This window comes from Nomascus leucogenys, chromosome 4 (assembly GCF_006542625.1).
Source record: "Nomascus leucogenys isolate Asia chromosome 4, Asia_NLE_v1, whole genome shotgun sequence".
NCBI lineage: Eukaryota > Metazoa > Chordata > Mammalia > Primates > Hylobatidae > Nomascus > Nomascus leucogenys.
The window spans coordinates 99479768-99507063 of NC_044384.1; the positions used below are offsets into that span (position 1 = coordinate 99479768).

General features: G+C 45.1%; 1 protein-coding gene across 1 annotated transcript; it reads left to right on the forward strand.

The window, feature by feature from the left end:
* The first annotated feature begins 1317 nt into the window (after positions 1-1317).
* Positions 1318-26838, forward strand: WDR82 (WD repeat domain 82). The gene is made up of 9 exons (XM_003257157.4): positions 1318-1766; positions 9187-9284; positions 13030-13096; positions 19708-19807; positions 20683-20799; positions 21323-21478; positions 21991-22060; positions 22578-22720; positions 23731-26838. Exons 1-9 carry the CDS (start codon positions 1606-1608, stop codon positions 23758-23760), a joined length of 942 nt encoding a protein of 313 aa, XP_003257205.1. The 5' UTR covers positions 1318-1605; the 3' UTR covers positions 23761-26838.
* Positions 26839-27296: the final 458 nt, after the last annotated feature.

The window sequence follows — 27296 nt, forward strand, 5'->3', positions numbered from 1 at the left end:
TTGTTTTTTACCATTGCACAAGTCTCTGGATATCACACCTTCCTAATAGCGGCTGAAATGTCTCACAGCCTTTCCTCGTTTTTGTTTCTCTTTAGCTAAAGAAAACAAAAATAAATAATCCCCATCTCCATTGTTGGAAACCCCAGGCAATTAACCTTTTGAGGAGCTTCACACAAGATAGAAATCTGTGAAGCCACATAGGTTGGCATTGAGTTTAACCCCTTGCCCAGAAAGTTAAGGTTAGGAAGCTTGGTTCCTATTTTCTGTTCAAATACTGCTTTCCTTTGTTAGAGATAAACTTTCTTTTAAGGCAAAGAATCACTTATATGATAGAACCTTTAAAATAATCCTGTTGACTACAAACAGGATAGTGCAACTCTTCCAAATCTTGAATGTAGTGGTGACTGCATGACTGTGTATGGGTGTCAGAACATAAAACTAGCCACTAAAAAGGCTAATTTTGGTCGGGGGAGACCGTCTGCTCTGTCGCCCAGGCTGGAATGCAGTGGCACGATTTCGGCTCACTGCAGCCTCCGCCTTTCTCAATTCTCGTGCCTCAGCCGCGCCATCATGCCCGGCTAATTTTTTGTATTGTAGTAGAGGTGGCATTTTGTCTTGTTGGCCAGGCTGGTCTCAACTCCTGAGCTCAAGCGATCATCCCGCCTCGGCCTCCCAAAGTGGTGGGTTTAAAGGCGTGAGCCACCGCGCCCGGCCTAAAAAAGCTTATTTTTACTGTACCTAAAGTCTACCTCGATTAAGAACACCAGGCCGGGTGCGGGTGAGGTCAGGAGTTCGAGACCAGCCTGGCCAACATGGTGAAACCCCGTTTCTACCAAAAATACAAAATTAGTTAGGTGTGGTGGCGCGCGCCTGAGCGAGAGACTCCATCTCAAAAAAAAAAAAAAAAAAAAAAAAGTAAAGAGGTCGAAGCTGTCTAAGCGGGCGCTGCAGTGGACTAGCGGTCAAGTCTGCCTGCGAGCGGCTCACCTGAGTCACCCCCAAAACCGGCCTCCAGCGGCGTACCCGATCCTGCAGTACCCCCTCCCACGCGGCCTGCGATCGGGGCGCCTGCAGGAGGCGCCAGAGTCTTCGCGGGGGTTGCAATCCCGCGCAAGGGCCCCCGGCTCCCAAGGCACCCGCAACCTTCCGACCCCCGGGGAAGGCCCTGCACCTCTCGGCCGCTCCCTGCCAGCAGCCCGCCCTGCCACTACTCTCCGCCGCGGCCGCGCTGACGTCACCACCCCTCCTCCCCGCCTCGCGCCGCCGTTCCCGCCCCGCCCCCTTTCCCGGCGTGCGCCGCTGCTAAGGCTCCTCGCCCTCAGCTTCTGCCTGTCGCCCCAAAATGGCGGACACAATGAGCCGGCGACGCGCTGGTTGTCCGTGAGGTGGCTGTGAGGACGAACAGTCGGCGAGGCTGCACCGTCCAGGCAGAAGACCCTCGTCCAAGCAGGAGGAAGAGGAGGAGGCGGCCCAACTGTTGGCCGACTTCCCGCTAGCCGCCGGCGCGGCGCCCGCCCCGCCTGGGTTGGCCCCTCGGCAGCGCGCCCGCTCGCCGCCGGGCCCCGCCCCGGCCTTGCGCCGCCGCTGCCTTCCCCAGCCGCCGCCATGAAGCTGACCGACAGCGTGCTGCGGAGCTTCCGCGTCGCTAAGGTGTTCCGCGAAAACTCGGACAAGATTAACTGCTTCGATTTCAGCCCCAACGGCGAGACGGTCATCTCGAGTAGCGACGACGACTCCATCGTGCTCTATGACTGCCAGGAGGGCAAGTGAGTGCGGCGGAGGCCCTGGGCCCGAGTCTCAGTGCCTCCCTCCCTCCGGTGGCCCAGCACAGGTCCCTCGGCCCGCCCTCCGTCCCGACTTCAGCCCCTAGCCTATTTTGCACGCGTTCCTGCCAGGGCCGCCTCCACCCCGCAGCCGTCCAGGAGACCTTTTATTTTTTCTTCTTAAAAAAAAGATAACGATAGTCACAATTTTATATTACTATTATTTGTATGTCTTCGGTCTCCTTTGAGCGCTATGCATCACTTGCCAAACCCCACCTTGACCTTGACCTTTAAACGCCCGGTCCGCCCACCCTGGGCCCATCAGGTAGCGTTTTCAGCTCCTCAGGCTGTCAAAGGTGCTGGTCTGCTCCGGCCTCGACGCAGGACTGCAGGGGCTGCTTTCCTGCCTCCTTCGGCAGCGTGAGCTCTCTCTTGTGCTCTCTCCACTGTGACCTCGATTCCGCCCTGGCACTCCGCCCATCCCCTGCCCCTCAGCTTCCCGCGGCCTTTCTGCCGTCAGACCTTGTGGGTTGCAGTTCTTAACTGTCAGGATTTATTTGTTGTACATCTTTGAGCCCCCTTGCTTTTTCTTTCTGCTCCTAGCCTTTCTCTTACTCATTCGGACTCGGTGCCCACGTTCCTAAGTGAACTTTTCAGCAACATCTAAAACTTCTTTTTTGCCACACACAAACGAACTTGGTCGTCCCATCCTGACCTGACTGTGAGCTTCCGTTAAAACAAAGCAAGCATCGTAAAACAATTTCAGGTTTCCTTTCATACTTTTTTTTTCAATTATACTTTTTGGTCCACTTTGAATTCCAATTCTGATCATGAAACTTTTATGTTGCCACAAGTCATCTGGAGACCCACCATACCTACATCTTTTCGCAAAATCTAAGCACAGCACTTTGCCTTTTTCCCTGGGGGTCCTTGTCAGCCCCCCTCACCGCACGTTGTGGACTTGCAGCTCCTTGGAGCCAAAACTAGTTTAGATTAAATTCGCTTTACCCTTAGCCACCTTCCCCAAGAAGGCTTGCTGATGTTTGGTTTAATTCGGTGGCCCCTGGTTTTTTCAGACTTGATTTTGTTACCTAGTAACAGATCTTATTTATTTATTTTTTTTTTTTGAGATATTGGGTCTTTCTCTACCTTCTCCAGCTGTTCCTTTTGCCTTTTTTTTTGTTTTTTAAACTGGTGTCTTAATTTTGGAACATATCTCTTCATTTGTGAATTTGATTATCTGAAGTAATGCTAGTTTGGACTGAGCTATAATGGTATATCCCCCCAATTTTTTTCCCACTGGGGCTGTGAGAAAGTATTATGTAACTGGCTCTGGATTTGCCTGCAGTATGTGGCAGAGTGGTCTGCGGTGGTGGTCTTAAGAAAGAGGGGATTGTTAGCTGGACAAATACTTAAGTTATTTGAGTCAGTGTTACTCATCGAGTAGACAGATTTCTGTCCTGGTCTGGTCACTTGAATCAGTTTGGAAGAGGAAGTAACATTTAAAGATGTGGTAGTAGGGTCAGCATTGTGGGGTCCTGGAGGAGTAATTTGAAGCTGGCTTGCATGAAATGTATAGTGCTTATGCACAGATTAGAACCTCTTCCCAGAACCTGAGGATGGAGATGTACATCCTCATTTAAAGGAAATGAAGGTTGTGATGGCATTTCTTTGCAGTTTGTCCCCAAATTTGGCGTAATTTTGATTTGGGAAGGATGACCTTGACATAAAGTCCTGTCTTTTTTTTTTTTTTTTTTTTGGGGGGGGGTGGGGTGGGGGACGGAGTCTCTCTCCATCGCCCAGGCTGGAGTGCAGTGGCGCGCTCTTGGCTCACTGCAACCTCTGCCTCCCGGGTTCAAGCGATTCTCCTGCCTCAACTTCACAAATAGCTGGGATTACAGGCGCCTGCCACCATGCCCTAACTTTTGTATTTTTAGTAGAGATGGGGTTTCACCATGTTGACCAGGCTGGTCTTGAACTCCTGACCTCAAGTGATCTGCCCGCCTTGGCCTCCCAAAGTGCTAGGATTACAGGCATGAGCTGCTGCGCCTGGCCAAATCCTGTCTTGTTAAAAGTAAAATGCTAGTTTTATGACGTAAGGCAGTTTATTTACTCATGTAGCATTTTTACATAATTACAAACAGAAAGTTACAACGTTTCAAAGAACTCCCATATGATTCGATAACTGTTTACATTTTCTGCATTTGCTTCATCACTGTAGGTAAATATTCATATGTACTGTGTGCCTCCCTCCACGCTTACAGTTGGAGGTATCAAGCCTCTTTATCCCTAAACACTTCAATATGGGTTTTCTTTGTTTTTTGAGATGGAGTCTCGCTCAGTCGCCCAGGCTGGAGTGCAGTGGCGTGATCTTGGCTCACTGCAACCTCCGGCTCGTGGGTTCAAGCGATTCTCCTGCCTCAGCCTCCTGAGTAGCTGGGATTACAGGTGCGTGCCACCATCCCTGGCTAATTTTTGTATCTTTAGTAGAGGCGGAGTTTCACCGTGTTGGTCAGGCAGGTCTTGAACTCCCGATCTCGTGATCTACCTGCCTCGGCCTCCCAAAGTGTTGGGATTACAGGCGTGAGCCACCGCGCCGGCTCAACATGGATTTTCTAAGCACAAAGACATTCTTACATAACCAGAGCACAGTTATCCAAATTAGGAAATTTAGTATTGATACAATACTACAGGGCATGCTCTTTTGAGTTTTCTCTGATCAATTAATTGTGACCTTGTTTCATTATCTGTGGTGAAGGAGTGGCCTGGTACTTAGGAGGGAACTGGGTTCTAGTTTGGCCTGTGACTAGGTATGTGACATTGGTCAGATTACTTCTTTGGATATTAGACAACCTCTTTAGTTTCCATTCTAGGCAATAATATGACGAAAAATTCTGTCACTAGTATAGGTCAAAGCAACCTCAGAAGAAAAGAAGTATTTCCTTGGAAGGCATGGTATTGTATCTTTTTTTTTTTTTTTTTTTTTTTTTTTTTGATACGGACTTTTGCTCTTGTTGCCCAGGCTGGAGTGCAGTGGCTCCATCTCGGCTCACTGCAACCTCCGCCTCCTGAGTTCAAGCGATTCTCCTGCCTCAGCCTCCTGAGTAGCTGGGGTTACAGGTACGTGCCACCACGCCTGGCTAATTTTGTATTTTTAGTAGATGCGGAATTTCTCCGTGTTGGTCAGGCTGGTCTCGAACTCCTGACCTCAGGTGATCCGCCCACCTTGGCCTCCCAAAGTGCTGGGATTACAGGCATGAGCCACTGCGCCCGGCCTTTGTTTTTTTGTTTGTTTGTTTGTTTTTGAGACGGCCTCACTCTTTCCTAGGCTGGAGTGCAGTGGCGTAATCTTGGCTCACTGCTGCAACCTCGCTCCTGGATTCAAGCGATTCTCGTGCCTCAGCCTCCCGAGTAGCTGGGATTACAGGCATCCATCAGTGTGCCCACTAATTTTTGTATTTTTAGTAGAGATGGGGTTTCACAATGTTGGCCACCTTGGTCTCAACGTCTTACTTCAAGTGATCCGCCCACCTTGGCCTCCCAGAGTGCTGGGATTACAGATGTGAGCCTCCGCACCCGGCCCTGTTTTTTTGTTTGTTTTTTTTGTGTGTGTGTGTGTGTTTTTTTTTTAAAGACGAAGGTTTTCCCCTGTTGCTGAGGCTGGAGTGCAGTAGCATGCTTATAGCTCACTAAAGCCTTCATCTTCCCGGCTCAGGTGATCCTCCCACCTCAATCTCCGAAGTAGTTGGGCCTACAAGCACTCGCCAACTTACTTGGCTATTTTTATTTTTAGTGGAGGCAAGGTCTCACCAGGTTGCCCAGGCTGGTCTCAAACTCCTGAACTCAAGCGATCCTCTCACCTAGGCCTCCCAAAGTGCTGGGATTACAGGTGTTAGCTACTGTGACCAGCCGAAGGCATAGTATCTTTATTAGATGACCCTAATGTTAGAATTTGGGAGTTTGAAAATGGCTAACGCAAGGTTTTGTGTGCTTAGTATTTTCCAGTTTACTGGTCATTTAAATTTTCTTTACAATGGAGTTCGCCTATTGAGTGATATTTCAACTTGGAAGAATATAAAGGATATTGTTTGTGGTAGGTGAAGCAAATTACTCAAAACGAAAGGTTAATATTATTTTCCTTGTTGATGCTTGATCACCAGAATTATAGTTTGAGGAAGGAAGCTTACCAAAATATTTGAAAAATGCTGTGCATGTACTTTGTAAGACCCACATGGATGCAGTACAGTATAATCTTGCTTTCAAATTAGGAAATGAGTCCAGGTGTGGTGGCTCACACTTGTAATCCCAGCACTTTGGGAGGCCGAGGCGGGCGGATCGCCTGGGTCAGGAGTTCAAAACCAGCCTGGCCAATGTGGTGAAACACTGTCTCTACAGAAAAATACAAAAATTAGCTGAGCCTGGTGGCGGGGGCCTGTAATCCCAGCTACTCAGGAGGCTGAGGCAGGGAGAATTGCTTGAACCGGGGACGCAGAGTTTGCAGTGAGCCAAGATCGTGCCACTGCACTCCAGCCAGGGTAACAGAGCGAGAATGTCTCAAAAACAAAAATAATAAAAATCAAATTGGGGAATGAAATGAGGCACTAGATTTCTGTTATCAGGAAAAAAAATCTCAGGTTAGTGTTTTTGATAAATTTGAGACAAATAGACCAGATCTAAGTGGAACCAGAAATTTTCCTGACACTATTCCCGTTCAACTTGTCAAGTTAGAGTTGGCTCTTCATGTTCTGTCTTTTTTTTTTTTTTTTTTTAAGACGGAGTTTCGCTCTTGTTGCCCAGGTCGGAGTACAATGCCGCAATCCTGGCTCAATGCAACCTCCACCTCACGGGTTCCAGTGATTCTTCTATCTCAGCCTCCCGAGTAACTGGGATTACAGGTGTCCGCCACCACACCTGGCTAATTTTTTTAATTTTTAGTAGAGATGGGATTTCACCCTGTTAGCCAGGCTGGTCTCAGACTCCTGACCTCAGGTGATCCACCCACCTTGGCTTCCCAAAGCCTGAGATTACAGGCGTGAGCCACTGCGCCCGGCCAGGTTCTGTCTTTGCTATTGTAGATGGGATGAAATAACTGATACAAACTTCTTCCACTGGTAGAAGCAAAGTCAACTATCTAGAGAGTAAGTATACAGCCACACACTCAGACTCCCTCACTGGTTACCACATAGTAACCCCACATCAGAACCCCAGACAGTGGACTTGGCAAAATAGCCTTTGCTGATCTTTTTAGGAGTTAAGTATTAATTTCAGTAAAGGTAAGAGTGTAGAAAATCCAGTGTATTTGTAGTGAGAAGTCTTTTGGAAATGGGTTTCATGTAGGGAAGCCCTTGGCCTCGCTTTAACAAAAATTGAAAGTGCAAATAACTGACTTCTTAAAGACTGCTTGAGTCATGTGATTGTTTAGCATCTAGATTCTGAGAGGATTTTACATTGAGAGGGTTAGCTTTCCTTTTCATAAGTTGGAACTCTTGGTTAACATTGATACAGGATTTATGAAATCTTTCTAAAGAACTAAATGTAGGACATTATGTTAAAGGCTTTCCTGTTTTTTGAATTGGTCGTATTGGAGAGTTATTTTAGCATTTAAATCTAGATTTACATAGATATTTAAGGCTCAAATTTTTCTTTTTCTTTTTTTTCTTTTTCTTTTTTTTGAAATGGAGTCTTGCTCTGTTGCCCAGGCTAGAGTGCAGTGGCGCAATCTCAGCTCACTACAATCTCTGCCTCCCAGGCTCAAGCGATTCTCATGCCTCAGCCTCCTGAGTAGCTGGGACTACAGGCGCTGGCCACCACGCCCAGCTAATTTTTGTATTTTTAGTAGAGATGGCATTTCGCCATGTTGGCCAGGCTGGTCTCAAACTCCTGACCTCAGTTGATCCACCCTCCTCGGCCTCCCAAAGTGCTGGGATTACAGGCGTGAGCCACCACACCCGGCCTAAAATTTTTCTAACTTAACCAGTATGTGTTAGAGTTTTTGGTTAAAGGTTCTGCTGAGACCAGTTTTAGCCTTGCTCTTCAAGGTTTTGTAGAGGGAGACATTTAAGGAACTTCAGCAAATGGAGACTGGTAACCTCTAGCTTGGAAATGTGTGATTTTTTGTCTGTTTGTTTTTGAAGTGGAGTCTCACTCTGTCGCAGAGGCTGTATTGCAGTGCCACGATCTTGGCTTACTGCAACCTCTGCCTCCTGGGTTCAAGGAATTCTCCTGCCTCAGCCTCTCGAGTAGCTGGGATTACAAGTGCGTGCCACCACACCCGGCTAATTTTTGTATTTTTAGTAGAGACGGGGTTTCACCGTGTTGGGCCGCTCTTGAACTTCTGACTACAGGTGATTTGCCTGGCTCGGCTTCCCAAAGTGCTGTGATTACAGATGTGAGCCACCACCTTGTGGCCAGAAATGTGTGATTTTTGCATTAAAGTAAAGCAAAGGAACTATATTTAACTGGTTTTGCTAGAGAAAGTTAGGCTTGCCTTCTAAAAGACTCATCAAGTGCTTTTGACCTGTAGGATAGGAAGGATGATGTCTTCTGCAAGAGCAGGTTACATTAACAAAGGCAAGCAGTTTTGCATCTGGTTTCAGTTTTGAGAAATCACTGCTGTCTTGAAAAAAAAAAAACAAAAAAAAAACAGAGCTTCTTTCTAAATGAATGTCTTAAGAAGAAAAGTTTGGCCTCTTGGGTTTGACATATTCTCATATCCCTCTTTGTTGTAAGTTAGGACTTGTTTTGTGTGCCTTACTTCCCAAGTAGATGTACAGCCATGCATCACTTAGATGGGAATAATCACGTGAGTTTTTGTTGCACCAGCATCATAGAGTGTACTTACACAAACCTGACGGTATAATCTGTACACACCTAAGCTGTTTGGTATGGCCCATTGCTCTAGGCTACAAACCTGTACAGCATTTTACAGTACTGAATACTGTAGGCAATTATAATACAGCGTTAAGTGTTTGTGTATCTAAACATAGAAAAGTTACCGTAAAACAGTTTAAGGGATTTAAAAAATGAAACATCTGTTGTAGAGGGCAGCTGCATTATAATCTTATGAGACCATTACCCTATGTGCTGTCTGTTGTTGATAAAAATGTCATCACATGGCACATGACTGTATTTTTTCTCAAAGCTTACTTTTGAACATTGTAGTAAAGACTGAATTGAATCCCCAGATTTATTTTACTTCCTACCTAACCTTGCCATTAGGTGTTCTAAGGTGGAAAGCTTCTTCAGATGGCTGTTGCTTGAGCGTTGTTTTTTCCCTTTTGGAAGAAGTAGTTTCTTTCCAGTATTAGAACTTACCAAAAATCCTCACCTTTGCCACATCATTCAAGTGCTTCTCTTTATGTGGAGATCCCAGATTTTGATGATGGAGAATGTTCATGATTTTCTGTCTCTATTTTCTTATCAGACCAAAGAGAACCCTGTACAGTAAGAAATATGGCGTGGACCTCATCAGATACACTCATGCAGCAAACACAGTTGTTTACAGCTCTAACAAAATAGACGGTAAGCAAGCCTTCTTTTTAGGAAGTCAAGGTCATGGTTTCTTTTGTTAAATAGTTCATGGAATCTTTGTGACTACTTCTGGTTTGACTATAGTTACTTTAGTTTAACTATTTTCATATAATGTTAGTAATGTTAATTACATTGTTTTGACTGAAGGAATGCTGGAAGCAAGCCATTAGCACTTTTGAAGGACTTGGGACTGAGTATGAAAAGTCTTCAATTCAGAGTGGGGAGTAGAAAAAGGAAGCAACTGATTGTATTTATGATTTGTACTTCCTGAAACTTAAAAGAACACTTTTAAAGCCGGGCGTAGTGGCTCGCGCCTGTAATCCCAACACTTTGGGAGGCCGAGGTGGGTGGATCACTTGAGGTCAGGAGTTCAAGACCAGCCTGGCCAATATGGTGAAACCTCGTCTCTACTAAAAATACAGAAGTTAGCTGGGGACAGTGGTGAACCCCTATAATCCCAGCTACTTGGGAGGCTGAGGCAGGGGAATCGCTTGAACCCGGGAGGCAGAGGTTGTGGTGAGCCAAGATCACGCCATTGCACTCTAGCCTGGGCGACAGAGCGAGACTCCATCTCCAAAAAGAACACTTTTAGAACAAATAAAAGGAAAGAACACTTGATACACAGCAAGTGGTAAACAACAGGACTTTTTCTTTCAAAATGATAGAAATTTGAGAAAAGTTTCACAAATGCTTGAACTATGATAGTTTAAGGGAAGTTAGAACAGTTTTGGTGTTTTCCCAACCTTAGTCACTTCTGATTCCAGGAATGTTTTTTGATCTAAAGAGTAAAGAGTTACTTTTAGAAATTGAACTTGTGAGTTTCTTTGTATAATAAACAATCTCTGTTTTTGCCTGCATTTCATTTCTTGAGAGAAGTCCTAAGTTAACAGATTGTCTTGGTAACTGAACTGTAACACTTATTTTCATGTTAGGATTCTTTAATTTTTTTATTTTGTTTATTTTCTATTTGTTTTTTTTTTATTTATTTTTTATTTTTTGAGACGGAGCCTCACTCTGTTGCCTAGGCTGGAGTGCAGTGGCACGATCTTAGCTCGCTGCAACCTCCGCCTCCCGGGTTCAAGTAATTCTCCCGCCTCAGCCCCCCAAGTAGCTGGGACTACAGGCGCATGCCACCATGCCCAGCTAATTTTTTGTATTTTTAGTAGAGACAGGGTTTCACCATGTTAGCCAGGATGGGTCTTGATCTCCTGACCTTGTGAGCCACCGTGCCCGGCCTATTCTTTATTCTTTTGAGACGGAGTCCTGCTCTTGTTGCCCAGGCTGGAGTGCAATGGTGCAGTCTCGGCTCACTGCAACCTCAGCCTCCTGGGTTCAAATGATGCTCCTGCCTCAGCCTCCCAAGTAGCTGGTATTACAGGCGCCCACCAACACGCCCGGCTAATTTTTGTATTTTTAGTAGAGATGGGACTTCACCATGTTAGTCAGGCTGGTCTCGAACTCCTGACCTCAAGTCATCTGCCTGCCTCAGCCTCCCAAAGTACTGGGATTACAGGTGTGAACCACCACGCCCAGCCAGGATTCTGTTTAAACTTACTTCAGTGGTTTATTGGTGATCATCTCACATTTTGCAGTAGGGTTTTTTTTTAGGCCAGTGGCTAAATAGTGGCTCATGCCTGTAATCCCAGCACTTAGGGAGGCCTAGGAGAGTGGATCACTTGAGCCCAGAAGTTCGAGATTAGCCTGGGCAACGTGGGAAAACCCTGTCTCTACAAAAAATACAAAAATTAGCCAGGTGTGATGGGACGCGCCTGTAGTCCCAGCCACTTATAAGGCTGAGGTGGGAGGATTGCTTGAGCCCTGGAGGTCTAGAGTGTCGTGAGCTGTGATCATACCACTGCACTCCAGCCTGGGTGACAGCGTGAGGCTCCATCTCAAAAAAACAAAAAAGATTTTTCTAATGTCATTCCATAAGGATAGCTTATACTGCTATTTTGGCTGTGCCTATCTCAGAGCAGAATGGGCGGAAGTCCTTTTTTTTCCGTTTCTTTTTTTTTTTTTTTTTTTTTTTAATGAGACTCTTCTGCCTGTACTGATTTTTAGTTAAGTATATCATTTCTACTTTTCATGCCTGTATTTCAGAAGTGGTTTTCTAAGGAAGCAGTGTAGTTAGTGATTTTGGACAAGAATGTAAAACCTTAGGATCCTGAGGAAACGTGTCTGTGTGATCATCTGAATGACTGGTTTATTTCTTCTGTTGGGCTGTTTTCTGAGTGATTAAATGAGGATTCTCCAAATGTGGTGCAAGATGAGGCAAATGTGTGGCACTTGTAGCTTTGCTGCCAGGCCTCTGCTGTGAGGATGTTCCCTTTCCTGTCTCAAGTGCATCCTGAAGAATTCCTCCAGTGCTCCGTTTCCTTTTGCCTGATTCCAGGCTGAGGTAGTAGTTTGTACAGTTTGAGGGTCTATGATACCACCCGGTACAGGAGATAACTGTACAGGCCACTGCCTTGCCAGGAACAGCGCACCAGCTGCCAAGTGGGGCTGAGAGGATGGCGTCACCCTGCTCATCTCTGGGAAACCAGGTAATGGGGAGGAAGTCTTTTTCTTCTTAGGGCAGGTGAGTCATTGTTAGCAGTAGAATAACTAGAAATACTTTGTAGGTGTCATTCAAGAAGTTTGAAGATGTTTTCAAGGAAAATTATGTAGTGTTCAAGTTATGGAATATACAAATATCCCTCTTCCCCTATTCCCCCTCCCAAGTTAAATGCCCTCTTATTAGAAAGCACCCCTGTGAACCCCTGGGATGACTCGATGCTTTCAACCCCTTTATTCCTATGTTCTGTTTGCCTTCAGAATGTTCTTTCTGTGCTTTTCTTTCTGCATTTTGGTACCATTTTCCCTTAGCTGTTTCTCAACAATTTTTCCTTATTCCTAGTCTTTTTAAGGGGATAATACTTTTCTATTTTGCAGTTTTATTCTTTATGGCACTTCATTTCTCTATCGCCACCATCTTTTTTGTTTGTTTACTCTTTCAGATAAAATCATTTGGTTAAGAGTGTTTGTCTTATTTTTCCCCAAGCACAAATCTCTGATTGTTCCTTTCTTTAATATTGTCAAAATCTCACTGCTATTACTCATTGGTATAAGAATTTGATTTTTTTAATGTCTTAAGATCTTTTTAACCCAGATCTTGACATCACTTCTCTGACGTTTTGTTTATTTTCATTGTAATTTGTGTGTCCAATTGAAGAACGTTCAGATGAGTTGAGGGTGGGTCAACACACTGATGGAGAACTCTAGACAAAAATTGCTGCCAGGGTTCAACCTAATCTTCAGTTTAACTGCCGTGGCTGCTTACCTCTTTAAGTCTGTTCGCTCAACAGCCACATATTTTTCTTTAAGGTTTGCCATTCTGTGGACACTAGACCAGTATCTAAAATTATGATGTGTGCTTTACTCTTTTTGTTTTTTGGCCAGGGTGTATTTGCAGGGTGGGGGTTGCATTGTAATTATGAAGAAGCCAAATTGGTAATAAAAGGTCATTTCAAACATTGCTTTCTATGCTGTCAGCTTAAGAACTCTGCTTTTGAGTTAGGTGAAATCTACATACCCACTCTTTAGCTGCAGAGTAGAATTATTCACCATTATTTATTCTTGCCTTGCTTAGGATATAGAATACAATGGATTATTTTACCTTGTCTTTTCAAGATGAAAATGCAAAGTAAATTTCTTTTAAATAGTATGATATCATCATACCTTGTTTGTCTTTTTACAGATACTATTCGTTACTTGTCCTTGCATGACAACAAATACATCAGATACTTTCCTGGACATAGCAAAAGGTAAGATCCACGTATTATAGAAGCAGATAGTTCTTTTATCCCTGAGGTTACCCAGAGAATAGAAGGCTAGAGAGAGCTTATTAGTGAACTGAAGCTACTTCCTCACTACTGCTTGGCATTCTTCATCTTCTCTTAAATAGTCAACTCTTGATTTACTGAGGTTATAGAGGTACAGGGGTAGGTGTTCAGAGATACCTCAGTTAACATATAACTAGGCCCAGTGCAGTGGCTCACACCTGTAATCCCAGCACTTTGGGAGGCTGAGGCGGGCGGATCACTTGAGGCCGGGAGTTTGAAACCAGCCAGGCCAACATGGCAAAACCCCATCTCTACTAAAAATACAAAAATTGGCCAGGTATGGTGGCGGGCACCTGCAATCCCAGCTACTCGGGAGGCTGAGGCAGTAGAATCGCTTAAACCCAGGAGGCAGAGGTTGCAATGAGCCTTGATCGCGCCACTGCACTCCAGCTTGGGCAACAGAGCAAGACTCCGTCTCAAAGCTACATATATTTTTTTTTTCTTTTTTTTTTTTTTCCTGAAGACATGCCAGTTTTATTATTATTTTTTTTTGCACACAAAACGATAAACATTTTCGAAAAATACATACAAAAAGATGCATATCAAACATATTAGGAAGGTTGCACATGGGAAGACGGGGAATAGAAATGGGGGGTAGGAATTAAAATAAATGAGAGAGGGACTTTGTATGGATCAATGATAATAACTCAATCCTCTATTTGACAAAGAAGAAGAAGGAAGAGGAAGAAAAAGAAAGTGGGATAAAGGATCAGAAAGGGAGGAAAATAGAAAAAATTAGAGTGTGACTCCAGGGTAGACCTGTTTTGTTGTTGCTGGGTTGGTTGGTTGGTCTGTTGTGTTTTTCATATGTTTCGCCATGTTGGCCAGGCTGGTCTCGAACTCCTAGCCTCAAGTGATCAACCCGCCTCAGCCTCCTAGAGTGCTGGAACTACAGGCGTGAGCCACCACGTCCAGCCCCCACATTGCATCTGGCCTCCGTGGTAGACCTCCCAGACGGGGCGGCCAGGCAGAGGCGCTCCTCACTTCCCAGACGATGGGTGGCCGGGCAGAGACGCTCCTCACTTCCCAGACGATGGGCGGCCGGGCAGAGGCGCTCCCCACCTGCCAGACGGGGTGGCGGCCGGGCAGAGGCTGCAATCCCAGCACCCTGGGAGGCCAAGGCAGGCGGCTGGGAGGCGGAGGCTGCAGCGAGCCAAGACCACGCCACCGCACTCCAGCCCGGGCAACACGGAGCACCGAGTGAGCGAGACTCCGTCTGCAGTCCCAGCACCTCGGGAGGCCGAGGCGGGCAGACCACTCGAGGTCAGGAGCTGGAGAGCAGCGTGGCCAACATGGCGAAACCGCGCCTCCAGCCAAAGGACAAAAAGCAGGCAGGGGTGGTGGCGCGCACCCGCAATCCCAGGCAGCCCGCAGGCCGAGGCAGGAGAATCACGGGAGCCGGACGCAGGGAGTCTGCAGCAAGTTGAGTATACTCCAGCCTGGGCCATGGAGAGAAGAAAAAAGAAAAAAAGAAAGAAGGAAGGAAGGAAAGAAAGAAAAGAAAGAAGGAAGGAAGGATATATATATTTTTTCTAGTTATAGATACATAGTTCTAGTTTTATATATATATATAAAACTAGAAAAAATGTGGATTAAAGATACTCAGTGAAAACCTATGTAGTAAAAATTAGATTTGGCATTTAGGAATACCAAATCTCACATATCCCTTAATAAAGGACTATTTGTGTTTATGAGGCCTTCCGATATATGTGGGCCCCATTTCAGCAGGCCCCTATGTAAAAATGTTCCATTTAAAGATCTTAATGAGAATGCAAAAGAAAGTCCTTTTTTTAAAATCAAGAGGTTTATCTCCTTTTTCTGTATTGTAATGCAGGTTGCTTCTCTCTGTTCTTCACCCCAATGCCCCTAGTTACTTTTTTCTCAAATTTTTCAACTTTTGTTTGAATGTTAAACACATTTTCCCCTGGATAATATTTTAACCATTTGAGAGATTTTTTCCTGCATCCGTTTGCAAATGTACAGTAACCCAGGATGGTTTCGATTGGTATGGAGCCCTGACAGGAGATGGCCTGAGAGCCTCCTGTTAGAAATTGCACTTCCAGGCCGGGCATGGTGGCTTAATGCCTGTAATCTCAGCTCTTTGGAAGGCTGAGGACAGATTGCTTGAGTACAGGAGTTCGAAACCAGCCTAGGCAACATGGTGAAACCCTGCCTCTACAAAAAATACAAAAATTAGCCAGGAGTGGTGGTGTGCGCCTGTAATTCCTACTACTTCGGAGGCTCAGGCACGAGAATTGCTTGAACCCGCGAGACAGAGGCTGCAGTGAGCCAAGGTGGCGCCACTGCACTCCATCCAGCCTGGGTGACAGAGCGAGACCCTGTCTCAAAAAAAAAAAAAAAAAAGTTGCACTTCCAGTTGGGCAGGCCATTTGTGTTGCTGATGTTTTTGCTTGTTTTTATTCATTGCTCCTTCCCCTTGTAGTCAGATTCTGTCCCTTCTGTGAAATAAGGTGGCAGCCAGTGGTAACTGGTTTCAGACAAAGGATGGCTCATGATAAGTAGATGTTTTTGCTTGTTTTTATTCAAATTAATGTTCACAAATGTACTATTTGTAATTAAGAGTTGATGCAGTTGTTTGACATGCTTTCCAGTCTTCCGAATTATTCAGCCTCTTGACCTCCTGATTCTTTTTTTTTTTGAGATGGAGTCTCGCTCTGTCACCCAGGCTGGAGTGCAGTGGTGCAATGTTGGCTCACTGCAGGCTCCGCCTTTCGGGTTCACGCCATTCTCCTGCCTCAGCCTCCCGAGTAGCTGGGACCACAGGCACCCGCTACCAAGCCTGGCTAGTTTTTTGTATTTTTAGTAGAGACGAGATTTTACCGTGTTACCCAGGATGGTCTCGTGATCCGCCCGCCTCAGCCTCCCAAAGTGCTGGGATTACAGACGTGAGCCACCGCACCTGGCCGGGCGACCTCCTGATTCTTGATAGATGACTTTGTCCCTCCTTTTATGAGAAAATCAAGGCTATGCAAAATGAGTTCTTTCAGCTGGGTGTGGTGGTTCAGGCCTGTTATCAGCACTTTGGGAGGCTGAGGTGAGAGGATCCCTTGAGTCTGGGAGGTTGAGGCTGCAGTGAGCCATGATTGTGCCACTGTACTCCAGCCTGGGCGACAAAGCAAGACCATGTCTCCAAAAAAAAGAGTTCTTTTAAACATCTATCCCTTCCACCTAAATTCCTCTCTTCCTTGGAATCCTTTCCTTGAGAAAGCTGTGGTCCTTCTTTCACAAAACCTTCCTCTTTCTGCTTGCTTCCATCTCCTTAATTGGCCTTTCCTTTGCTACCTACAAATTTACTTGGTCTTTCTTATCTTAAATCTACTTATTGACCCTATCACCCACTCCTTGTCACTGTCAAACTTGAAAGAAGAATCTGTACATTCCCATCTCCACCTCCTCACGCACGTTCACTGTTGAAATCATTTTTGCACTAGTCCCAGAATCGTCTATGGGGCTTTATCCAAACCTTTATCCTTCATTCCCTGCTGCCTCTAGTTAAAAACCCACTAGTTTGGGCTTTTCTTGGTGCTTAACCTCTCAGTAAAACTTACTTTCCCGTGGCAGGTGACTTTTCCCATGTTGGTTCTGTTCTTGTAGTTCTCAGCCTCTGTTTTGACTCTAAAATAAACAAATATTTTATCTGCTTTCTAATCTCCATCGCTGATTTCATTCACCTCCATTCAGGTGGCTTCCCAAATCAGTATTTTTAGCTCATGTCTGTTATGAATTTCAGACCCACCTTCCACCTACAGGTTTTGTTTGTTTTTTTGTTTTTTGACATGGAGCCTCACTGTGTCACCCAGGCTGGAGTGCAATGGCCTGATCTTGGCTCACTGCAACCTCCACCTCCTGAGTTCAAACGATTCTCCTGCCTCAACCTCCCGAGTAGCTGGGATTACAGGTGTGCACCATCATGCCCGGCTAATTTTTGTGTTTTTGTAGAGACAGGGTTTCACCATGTTGGCCAGGCTGGTCTCAAACTCCTGACCTCAGGTGATCCACCCGCCTCGGCCTCCCAAAGTGCTGGGATTACAGGCATGAGCCACAGCGCCCAGCACCACCTACATGTTTTATACACATCTTTGTAGCTGTCTCTTCTGTCCAATACTCTTTCCAATACTTAGGTGTAGTACTCTGTCCATCATTGTGACATTTTTTGGGCCAGCTTCTCTCTATCTTCCTCATATTTCTTCATCTCTGTCTCTTCCAATTCTGGCTCAAAGCATCTGTTGTCAGTTCACTCTTTTTCCTGTGCCATCATATTCAGTGAGTTGTTAAACTATTTAGTTCTCCCTAGGTTTAACCTCATGTGTCACTTTCCTCTGTGTTCTCTCCTTTGCTTCTGCCCTGGCTCATGCCCTGTGAGGTAAATTATCGTTAGCTCCTAATTAATCATCCCATCTCTTAACATCCTGCTTCAGCATCCTGGATTGCCGTTTGATTGCTTCACAATCTCCCTTAATGGTTCTCTACATTTTCATGGCTCCTTCCCCTTGTAGTCAGATTCTGTCCCTTCTGGCTCTGACCCATTTTCCCAGCATTTTCTCCTACCATTCCCATTAAGGTGAACTCTGGGCTACTTCTTGAACTTGGGCCTCATGCCTTCCTGTCTGGCACCTTTCAGAAAGGCGTCTCCCTTTGAAATCCTTTCCACCTCAGATGTTGTATCTTTCCAGAAGCCTTCTCTGGTCCTCTTGGAGTCATGTGGACTGGACAGTTAAAATTCCTTATGGTCGGGGTCTTACTTCTCCATATGTTCCCTGTACTTCTCAGCACAGAGTCTTGTGCTGAGCTCTTGGGCTGAATGCCATGGCATAAAATTACATGTCCACAATGTGTTCTGCTCATTCTGGTTTTTGTTTTTTGAGACGGTGCCTTGCTCTGTTTCCCAGGCTGGAGTGCAGTGGTGTGATCTCGGCTCACTGCAGCCTCCATTTCTGGGGTTTAAGCGATTCTCCTGCCTCAGCCTCTTGAGTAGCTGGGATTACAGGTGCACGCCACCAGGCCCGGCTAATTTTTGTATTTTTAGTAGAGATGGGATTTCACCATGTTGGCCAAGCTGGTTTCAAACTCCTGACCTCAGGTGATCTGCCCACCTTGGCCTCCCAAAGTGCTGGGATTACAGGTGTGAGCCACCGCACCCGGCCTGCTCATTGTGTTTTATTACCTCCTTGGCATTCTCAGGAAATTTTGGCTTTTAACAATACCTTTTAAAATTTTAAGTTGAGGAGCTGGTGCAGATGTTAGTTGAGTTACATTGGAAGAAAGTGTTTTTAAGTGAGTGTTTCTTGATGGTATAACCACAAAAGGGAACCAAAAAAGGAATACAGTTCCTGTTAGCGTAGGCTTGTGGTTCTCTAGGTGTGGTGCCCCAAACAGCAGCCTCACCCATCACCTGGGGGCTAGTTAGAAGCTCAGATTCACAGACCCCAAGTCAGGACTACTGGATTAGAGGCTCTGGGAGTAGATCCTAGCAATCTGTTTTAACCCACCCTCCAGGTGATGCTGATGCCACTTAGATTTGAGAATATCTGTGTAGTCCTCACACATCTTGATAAGGAATCATGCTTTTTTGTGTTTTTTTAATTGAGATACAGTCTACATACTGTAAATGATTCCTTTAAAAATGTACAATTCAGTGGTTTTTACTATATTTGCAAAGTTGGACAACTATCACCATCATCTAACTTCAGAACATTTTTATCACTCCAAAGAGAAACTCTGTACCCATTAGTAATCACTCCCTCAGCCCCTACCAACCGCTGATCTACTTCTGTCTCTATAGATTTGCCTATTCTAGACATTTTGTGTAAATGGATCAGTTAATATCTGATCTTTTGTGCCTGGTTTCTTTTACTTAGCATGGTGTTCCCAAGGTTCCTCCATGTTGTCACATGAAGCAGTACTTTATTACTTTTTATTGCCAAATAATATTGCATTGTATAGATGTAGCACATTTTGTTTGTCCATCCATTAGTTAATGGACATTTGGGTTATTTCTACTTTTTGGCTATTATGAATAGTGCAGCTCTGAACATATGTGTACATTTTTGTGTGTGGACATATATTTTCAGTTATCTTGGGTAAATACCTAGGAGTGGAATTTCTGGGTCACATGGTAACTTTTTTTGGAAAAACTTTTCCAAAGCAACTGTACAATTTTTACATTTCCATTAGCAATGTATGAGGGTTCCAATTTCTCTACATCCTCACCAACACTTGTTATCTCTCTTATTATAGCTATGCTAGAGGGTGTGGAGTAGTCTCATTGTGGTTTTGATTTGCATTGGAATCATATATTTTTATTTTATAGCTTTAAAAAAATTTTTTGCGTTATACTAGTTGCCTTTGTTTGTTCCAGATATGGTTGTGGTATGCGTGTTTTAGTGTGTTTCTTAAAATGGCAATTTTGGGAGAGCAGGTATATATATATAGGTAGGCAGAGTGGTTTAGAATTCACATCCAATTTTTGCTAATATTTCACATCAACTCCTATTTATCTCGATGTATTGCAGGGTGGTGGCCTTGTCCATGTCACCTGTGGATGACACTTTCATTTCTGGGTCTCTTGATAAGACCATTCGACTCTGGGATCTCCGGTCTCCTAACTGCCAGGTAATGGTACCTCACAGTTACACTTTTTGAGGATTTTCTTTGGTAGGCGCTGTAATGAACTCCACCTCTCAAAGAAGGGAGAAAACAGTGGTTCCATTCTGGGATCACAGGGTCTTTTTAAACTTTGGAGAAAATCTGTTTTTTTAGTTGGTAGCTGCTAAGCACATAACCTAATCTAGTGCAGATTGCATTATACTCTGTGGCTTAATTGTTGTGGGTTTTTTGTTGTTTTGTTTTGTTTTTGTTTTTGTTTTGAGATAGGGTTTCGCTCTTGTTGCCCAGGCTGGAGTGCAATGGCGCAATCTTGGCTCACCGCAACCTCCACCTCCAGGGTTCAAGTGATTCTTCTGCCTCAGCCTCCCGAGTAGCTGAGATTACAGGCATGCACCACCATGTCTGGCTAATTTTGTATTTTTAGCAGAGATGGGGTTTCTCCATGTTGGTCAGGCTGGTCTCCTGACCTCAGGTGATCCTCCTACCTTGGCCTCCCAAAGTTCTGGGATTATAGGCGTGAGCCACTGCACTCAGCCGGCTTAATGTTTTTAAAAGTGTTCCTAGAGCTTTTAGCTTCAAGGGATTTATTTTTATTTGAATTATGTGTCTGTAATATTGTGCAGTTAGAGTTGACCAGAAATTGTTGTCTAGAGACCTGTTTTTTAAAAGCTTCATTTTAGTTTTATGTTTGCTTTTTCTGTTCTGTAGGTAGGCTGATATTTGTATGCCTTTCTTAGTTTTAATTGGGAAAAGTAAATTATATAGTGTGGTAAGGTCCTGGATTCATTTTTTTTTCCCCATTGTACTAGCAGTCTTTGGTTATTCCAGATATGGGTTGTGGTATGTGTGTTTTAGTGTATTTCTTATTTCTTTTCTCTTAGGGCCTCATGCATCTGCAGGGGAAGCCAGTTTGTTCTTTTGATCCAGAAGGGTTAATTTTCGCTGCAGGTGTCAACTCTGAAATGGTCAAGCTTTATGACCTTCGTTCTTTTGATAAGGTAAATCTTTGAATCTTTGAGATCTTTGAGCTGGTTTTGTTTGTTTGTTTGTTTTTGTGAGACAGAGTTTTGCTCTTATTGCCCAGGCTGGAGTGCAGTGGTGTAATCTCAGCTCACTGCAACCTCTGCCTCCTGGGTTCAAGTGATTTCTCCTGCCTCAGCCTCCCAAGTAGCTGGGATTACACATGTCTGCCACCACACCTGGCTAATTTTTTGTATTTAGTAGAGATGGGTTTCACCATGTTGGTCAGGCTGGTCTCAAACTCCTCACCTCTGGTGATCCACCCACCTCGGCCTCCCAAAGTGCTGGGATTACAGGCATGAGCCACCGCGCCCAGCCCTGTAAGAGCCTTTTCTACAAAAGGAAAAATATGGTACATATTAGAGAATGGCAGAGAAGTAGCCCATTCTCTGCTTTCCTTAGTCAAAAAGTAATCTAAAGGAATAGGATGGGAATTGGCTCTAGCAGAAGAAATTATTAATATGCCTTGGGCCTGGGGCTACTGTTTTTTATCTTTTGCAGGGGCCCTTTGCTACCTTTAAGATGCAGTATGATCGAACTTGTGAGTGGACAGGACTTAAATTCAGCAACGATGGCAAGCTCATCCTCATTTCCACCAATGGCAGCTTCATTCGTCTGATTGATGCATTCAAAGGAGTGGTGATGCACACGTTTGGGGTGAGCTGACAGCCTTCAAGCATGGCTATTTCCATGCTCATACTTCCTATGCTAAGACACGTTTGGGGTGAGCTGACAGCCTTCAAGCATGGCTATTTCCATGCTCATACTTCCTATGCTAAGAATTATGTTAGCTGGTTGGTGGAGACCAACAGTTACTCTTGACTTACTCATGAAGGCATGCACTTGTATTTTCTTCCTGCTCATGAACTTACCTCTCTTGGATTTCGTAGACGTTCATTTCTCACCAAGTGACCCAAGTTTGGTATTTAGATATAAAATAATTTCCTAACAATAAAGTTTTCTTGCCCCCTTGAGTATACCTTGAATACATAGTTGAGGGTGGGAGTGGATTGTCAAGGATGGCAACCACATTTGGAAGCTTGGTGGTGTAGTACATGACAAGGAAAGGGTGTCATGGAAAGGAAGGTGATGCATGTGCTGAGTCAGTGTTTGTAGGCAGCTGTTTTTATTAATGGCTCTGTAACAACAAAAGAACTGCTCTGTTTCAGGGTTATGCCAACAGCAAAGCTGTCACACTGGAGGCTTCATTTACTCCAGACTCTCAGTTCATTATGATTGGTGAGTTTCCTTTATCCCCTGTGGGGGTTATTTCTCTGGTACTATGCATTTCTTTGTTTAAATTATTAACTGAGACATTATTATCTATTTGATAGATGTTCTCAGATTTCTGTATAGCACATTATGCCAAGGACATAGTGTCTTTTAACTGCCCTGACTGGACCAAAATTTGAGTCAAACTCCACAAGCACTACCTTATTAGTAATACTAATGTCCTGGTGTAACCCTACATTCAGTCATCTTAGTGGCTGCCTGTTGGTAGGGTAATGGTATTCGGCCCCTTTTTTAGATGAGAAAACTGAAGTTAGAGGGGAAATGACATGCCTGTGAACAAATAGCGAGGGTCAAGATCAATTTCCAAAGTGTCCTTCCTTCACTGCCTCTCCTCCCTCTCAATTTTGCCTGAGGGATGTGTCCTAAAGCTTGGCGTATCTTCAGATCTCAATCCATGTCTCATTTCCAGTTGTCTTTGTATTGTGCCTTGAGCTGTTACATTTTCCTTGAATATCCTCTTTAGGTTCAGAGGATGGCAAGATCCATGTCTGGAATGGAGAGAGCGGTATAAAAGTAGCTGTGTTGGATGGTAAACACACAGGCCCGATTACCTGTTTGCAATTCAACCCCAAGTTCATGACTTTTGCCAGCGCGTGTTCCAACATGGTATGTGAACAGTAAGAGGTATCTGCCACTCAGGGACCCTTTCCAGTTGGGGTGGTCAGTGCCTCAACAAGCACAGCAAGCTGTGTTCTACATAGGTACATTACAAGCATCCAAGTACATGTTTCTCAACTGATGGTTTCCCTATTTCACCTCCTATTGATCTCTGGCTGGGTTGGTCTTGTCTTTCATTTTTATTCTTCCTAGAGGTGATCAGGAATCACCTTTGAGCTCCAAGGAGATCATAGGCCAGTTTTTGCTCTGGACCCTAATTTTAGGTCCAAACTACCTAGGCTACGCCTGGCAATTTTTTTGCTCCTTAAAATACTCTGAACTGGCCTTTTGTGATTTCAGTTTTCCATTCCTGTTGGTTTACACCAAATTCCCAGAAATTTCTACAGTTGGTCATAACTCACCACTTGGAATTAACTCCAGGCCCTTGTCTCTTCCTACATAATACTAACAGAACAAAGGATCAGTGAGTCTCAGCTCCGATTTTCCCTTGCGATCTCCTAAACCTGCCTGGGTATTCGGGGATGAGACATTTCATTACTAGCCTACCCAGAGCACACTGCCCCCTTGCTTTTTTTTTTTTTTTTTAACCAAGAAAAAAATGTTAGAAAAAATGTAGCAAAACCATCCAGTTCCTTACTTTTTACAGCCCAGGAAGGAGGGGGCCTGTTGGAGGTAACCTGGTGGATTAGCAATGAGGGCAGGTTACCTATTCACCCACCTCCCAGGCAGCACTCCTTTTTTTCCCTTCCTTTAAAAAAAAAGGGGGGGGTCTACTCTGGTGGAAGGTGGACAGTGATTATTGGCGAAAAACAGAACCAGTTTACTTTCACATAGAGGGAAGAGTGTTTCTGTCCCCTTAGAGCAGTTGGTTGGTTAGGAGGGAGGGCTACCAGAGCCATTGGGGTTGGGCACATTTTTGCTGTGGGGTGGGATGTGAAGAACCGTTGGCAGTGAAGAGATGCTTGGCTTTTTAAAGTTGATTTATGTTCTCCTTCTAGGCCTTTTGGTTGCCCACCATTGATGACTGACCCTGTTGCTGCTCGGCTATTTCTGTACAGTGAGGGCGGCCAGCAGAAAGAAACTCAGAGGGAACTGAGATAATAGTGGGATTGGATCATTTGACTGGGCTGGAGAACATCCTTTTACATGGCCTTCCCATGGATGTGCTGTACATGTGCTCAAAAGAAAATAATTACTTTGATGAGCATCTTCAAAAGGACTCTTGGTGCAACAGACTCAGTTGGAACTCAGCTTTTCTAGCTGTCACTGCACCAAGCTCTGCTAGAGGAGTGACCAGACTCACGATTTGGTATAGTGGGGCTCTCAAGCATCTTCAATTTGAATGTACATGCTGCTGAGGAGCCGGTGAAGTCATCAGTTCCGCACATCCCTTCTCCTACCCTCCAACTGCATGGGAAGCCAAAGTCCTGGTTTTGAAACGCTTAGGCAGCTCAGCCGCTTGCCCTCACCCTGCATGTCTTGTTACTGGGTCTCCCTGTGTACTTGTGGCATTATCCACAACCATCATGTTTCTTAGGTGCCAAACATTTACAGAAACATTTTCATATATCCTGGGGTCAGAGAAAGGGACAGATACAGAAGGACCTTGCTTGCAGGACGCCATGCAGTTAGTTTCTGCGGTTAGTCGTGTGAGGCTAGGTGGTTGGGCAGGCCTCAGGCTGTAGGTGTTGGGTGGGAAAAGACCCAAGGGCCTGAAAGGGAGGGAAAGGGGAGGGTAGTGGGAGGGTAGCAGGTGAGTTCCTAGGGCTGGAAGGTCTAGGAAGGTTTCACAGCAGCCTGGTGCAGTGCCCTGTCATGAAGACAAACCCACGGTCCTCCTGGGTGCCTACCAAGCTTGGTTTGTACAAAAGCAAGGTGGGAGTCTATTTTTGTACATGAGATACATCACACTTTCCTGTGGGCCAATATTGTGAAGTGAGTCTGAGTTGTTTACACTGATGCCTTCCCTGCCCACCACAGATTGTGTACATAGTCTTCAGATGATACCACCCCTTTCCCCAGCTCCCAGCGAAGAGCTGGTTCGAGGCCTGTGTTATATGTCATATTTAGCCTTTTTATATATGACCTTTGATTTCTGTTGTTTGTATTTTAGCACAGTGTATGCACCTTCATTTAAATACATCTGTGTGCATACAGATATGCATATATGTGTGTGCGTATGCATATATCTCTCATCGGTAGTTTCTGAGAGTTCAGCTGAAGCAGATGGAGTCCTGCAGCTCAGGAGACACACTGCATCCCTGCTAATAGTGTTTGCCACAAGTATTAGTGAGTCTTCCTTATTAATATTTTCATTTCAGAAGACTGAAGCAAAGCTTATGGTGTTTGCTGTTTCTTTGGCAGCTAAGTGAGGTTCTTGGGATGACTCGCTGTGTTCCTCAAGCTGCACTTTGGGGCCATCTCTGCAGTATTAGCCCCCTTTTTGCTTGGTGGTACTCTGTCTGTGCCTGTGTGTGTGTGATAGTCACTCCTGCATGGCTTCTGTGTCTGGTTTGTGGCATTTGGGGATAAGGTGCTGAAGCCAGAGCATTTGCAGTTTGTTTGAGGCCTCGTTGCCAATGATAGATCACTCCCGTTGACCTGGTATGCCTGCTTGCTTGCTGCTTTTCCTTGCTTTCTCTTGGAAGAGGAAGTGACTCTGGTCAGGCCCAGGCTGAGTGAGATGAGCTGCAGCTGGCTCATGGCCTTCTTAGAGCAGAGAGAGTGGTATGTCATTTTACAAAGTTCCTAAACAAACATTTATACAGGCAACACTCCTTGCAGATCCAGAAACTGAGGCACAATAGGGTTATGATTTGCTCAAGAATATGTAGCTGCTAGGGGGTAAATCAAGGCATCACAACTTCTGTTCAGCAGGCAGGAATAGGCTGTGAATTGCTAGCACTTTTTTTTTTTTTAAGCAATTACTTTTTGACTTGTTCCTCCAACTGAAAGTGCAAGAGGCATACACCTTTCCCAAATGTAGACTAGAATCTGCAGGATGCCACCCACTGTATAGCTCTGCTTTCCCAGAGAGGAAGAACTTTTGGAAACCAAATGATCTTAATTGTTACTGCCCACCCCTGGCTTTTCAGGGTAGAAAATTCGCAATAGGAATGATTGTTAAGAGAGAGTGCTTGGAACCGTGGGATTAACAGGAAAGGCTACCTAACTTCACATATCTGCAACCAGAGCAGCCACCAAGCATTACTTAGCAGCAGGAAAATGATTGTATTTGAGTTCCTGTGTGTCCAAAACTGAGGCACCATGTTCTTTGAAAACATGCCACTTCAAGGCCAGGCGCAGTGGGTCACGCCTGTAATCCCAGTACTTTGGGAGGCTGAGGTGGGCGGATCACCGGAGGTCGGGAGTTCGAGACTAGCCTGACCAACATGGAGACACCCTGTCTCTACTAAAAATACAAAATTAGCCAGGCGTGGTGGCATGCGCCTATAATCTCAGCTACTCGGGAGGCTGAGGCAGGAGAATTGCTTGAACCCGGGAGGCGGAAGTTGCGGTGAGTTGAGATCGTGCCATTGCACTCCGGCCTGGGCAACAACAGCAAAACTCCGTCTCAAAAAAAAAAACATGCCACCTCATGGTCTCTATCGTTGGGCCCTGTGGTTGCAAAGCTGCCTCCTGAATTAAGAAGGAAAGGGAAAAAATACAGCTGGAAGTGAGTGGAAGAGATGCTGAGGGCTGGGGCTGCACAGATGTGCTCAGCAGAGCTAGAGGTACTTGCCCTATTGGGGATGGGTGGGGAGTGGGGCAGCGGCGTTTGCCACCTTAGGAATCGGGGCCAAAGCCACTGATGTTTATTTGACAGCAACACTGCACTGGGTACTTAAAGAAATTATTTCCCGTTGCGATTATAATTACTGCTTATTAAGGAAAATTTGGGAATTTTAGAAAGAATCAAGTTTGCCACCCAAATGCTACCACTGTTAATCTTTTGGTGTTAAATGTTCCCCCTAGACATTTCTGTGCATAGATTTTTGGTGTGTTTACATAGTCATTATTCTGTATATACAATTTTATGTCCCTTTTGTACTTAACGTATAAACATTTTTCCATGTTACAGTCTTAAACAGAATTTTATGGCTGCAGCCTCTTCGATTTGAGTTTCTGTAGCATTGTTTGCCTGGTTCCCAGAGCTGGAGGGAGGCTTGGGTCGTCTCCTGTTAGTTCTCCTGGCTCACACTGCAGCTTGCTGTAATGCTGTGTGGACGGATTGCTGGGCTCCCTGGGACTGCCTCTGACTGCCCCTTGGTAACTAAGATTATGGGCTGGTGGGAGGAACCCCTAGAACCAACCTTCAACCCCAGGCTGTAATAGCCATAGAGCCAGCAATGACTGGGAAAGGCAAGCCTGAGCCAGCCTGAATCTTCGGAGACTGTCTGGCACTTACCTCAGGCTGCCTTGGATCCCCTACTGTTTACCTCAATCCTTGACCAGACTGACAACCTCTAGTTGGAATACGTTTTGTCCTGCTAGGCCCTGGCTTCAGGAGGGCAAGAATACTGGAGTGTCTCTGAGGCCCCACCACCCAGTCTGGCAGAAGGCA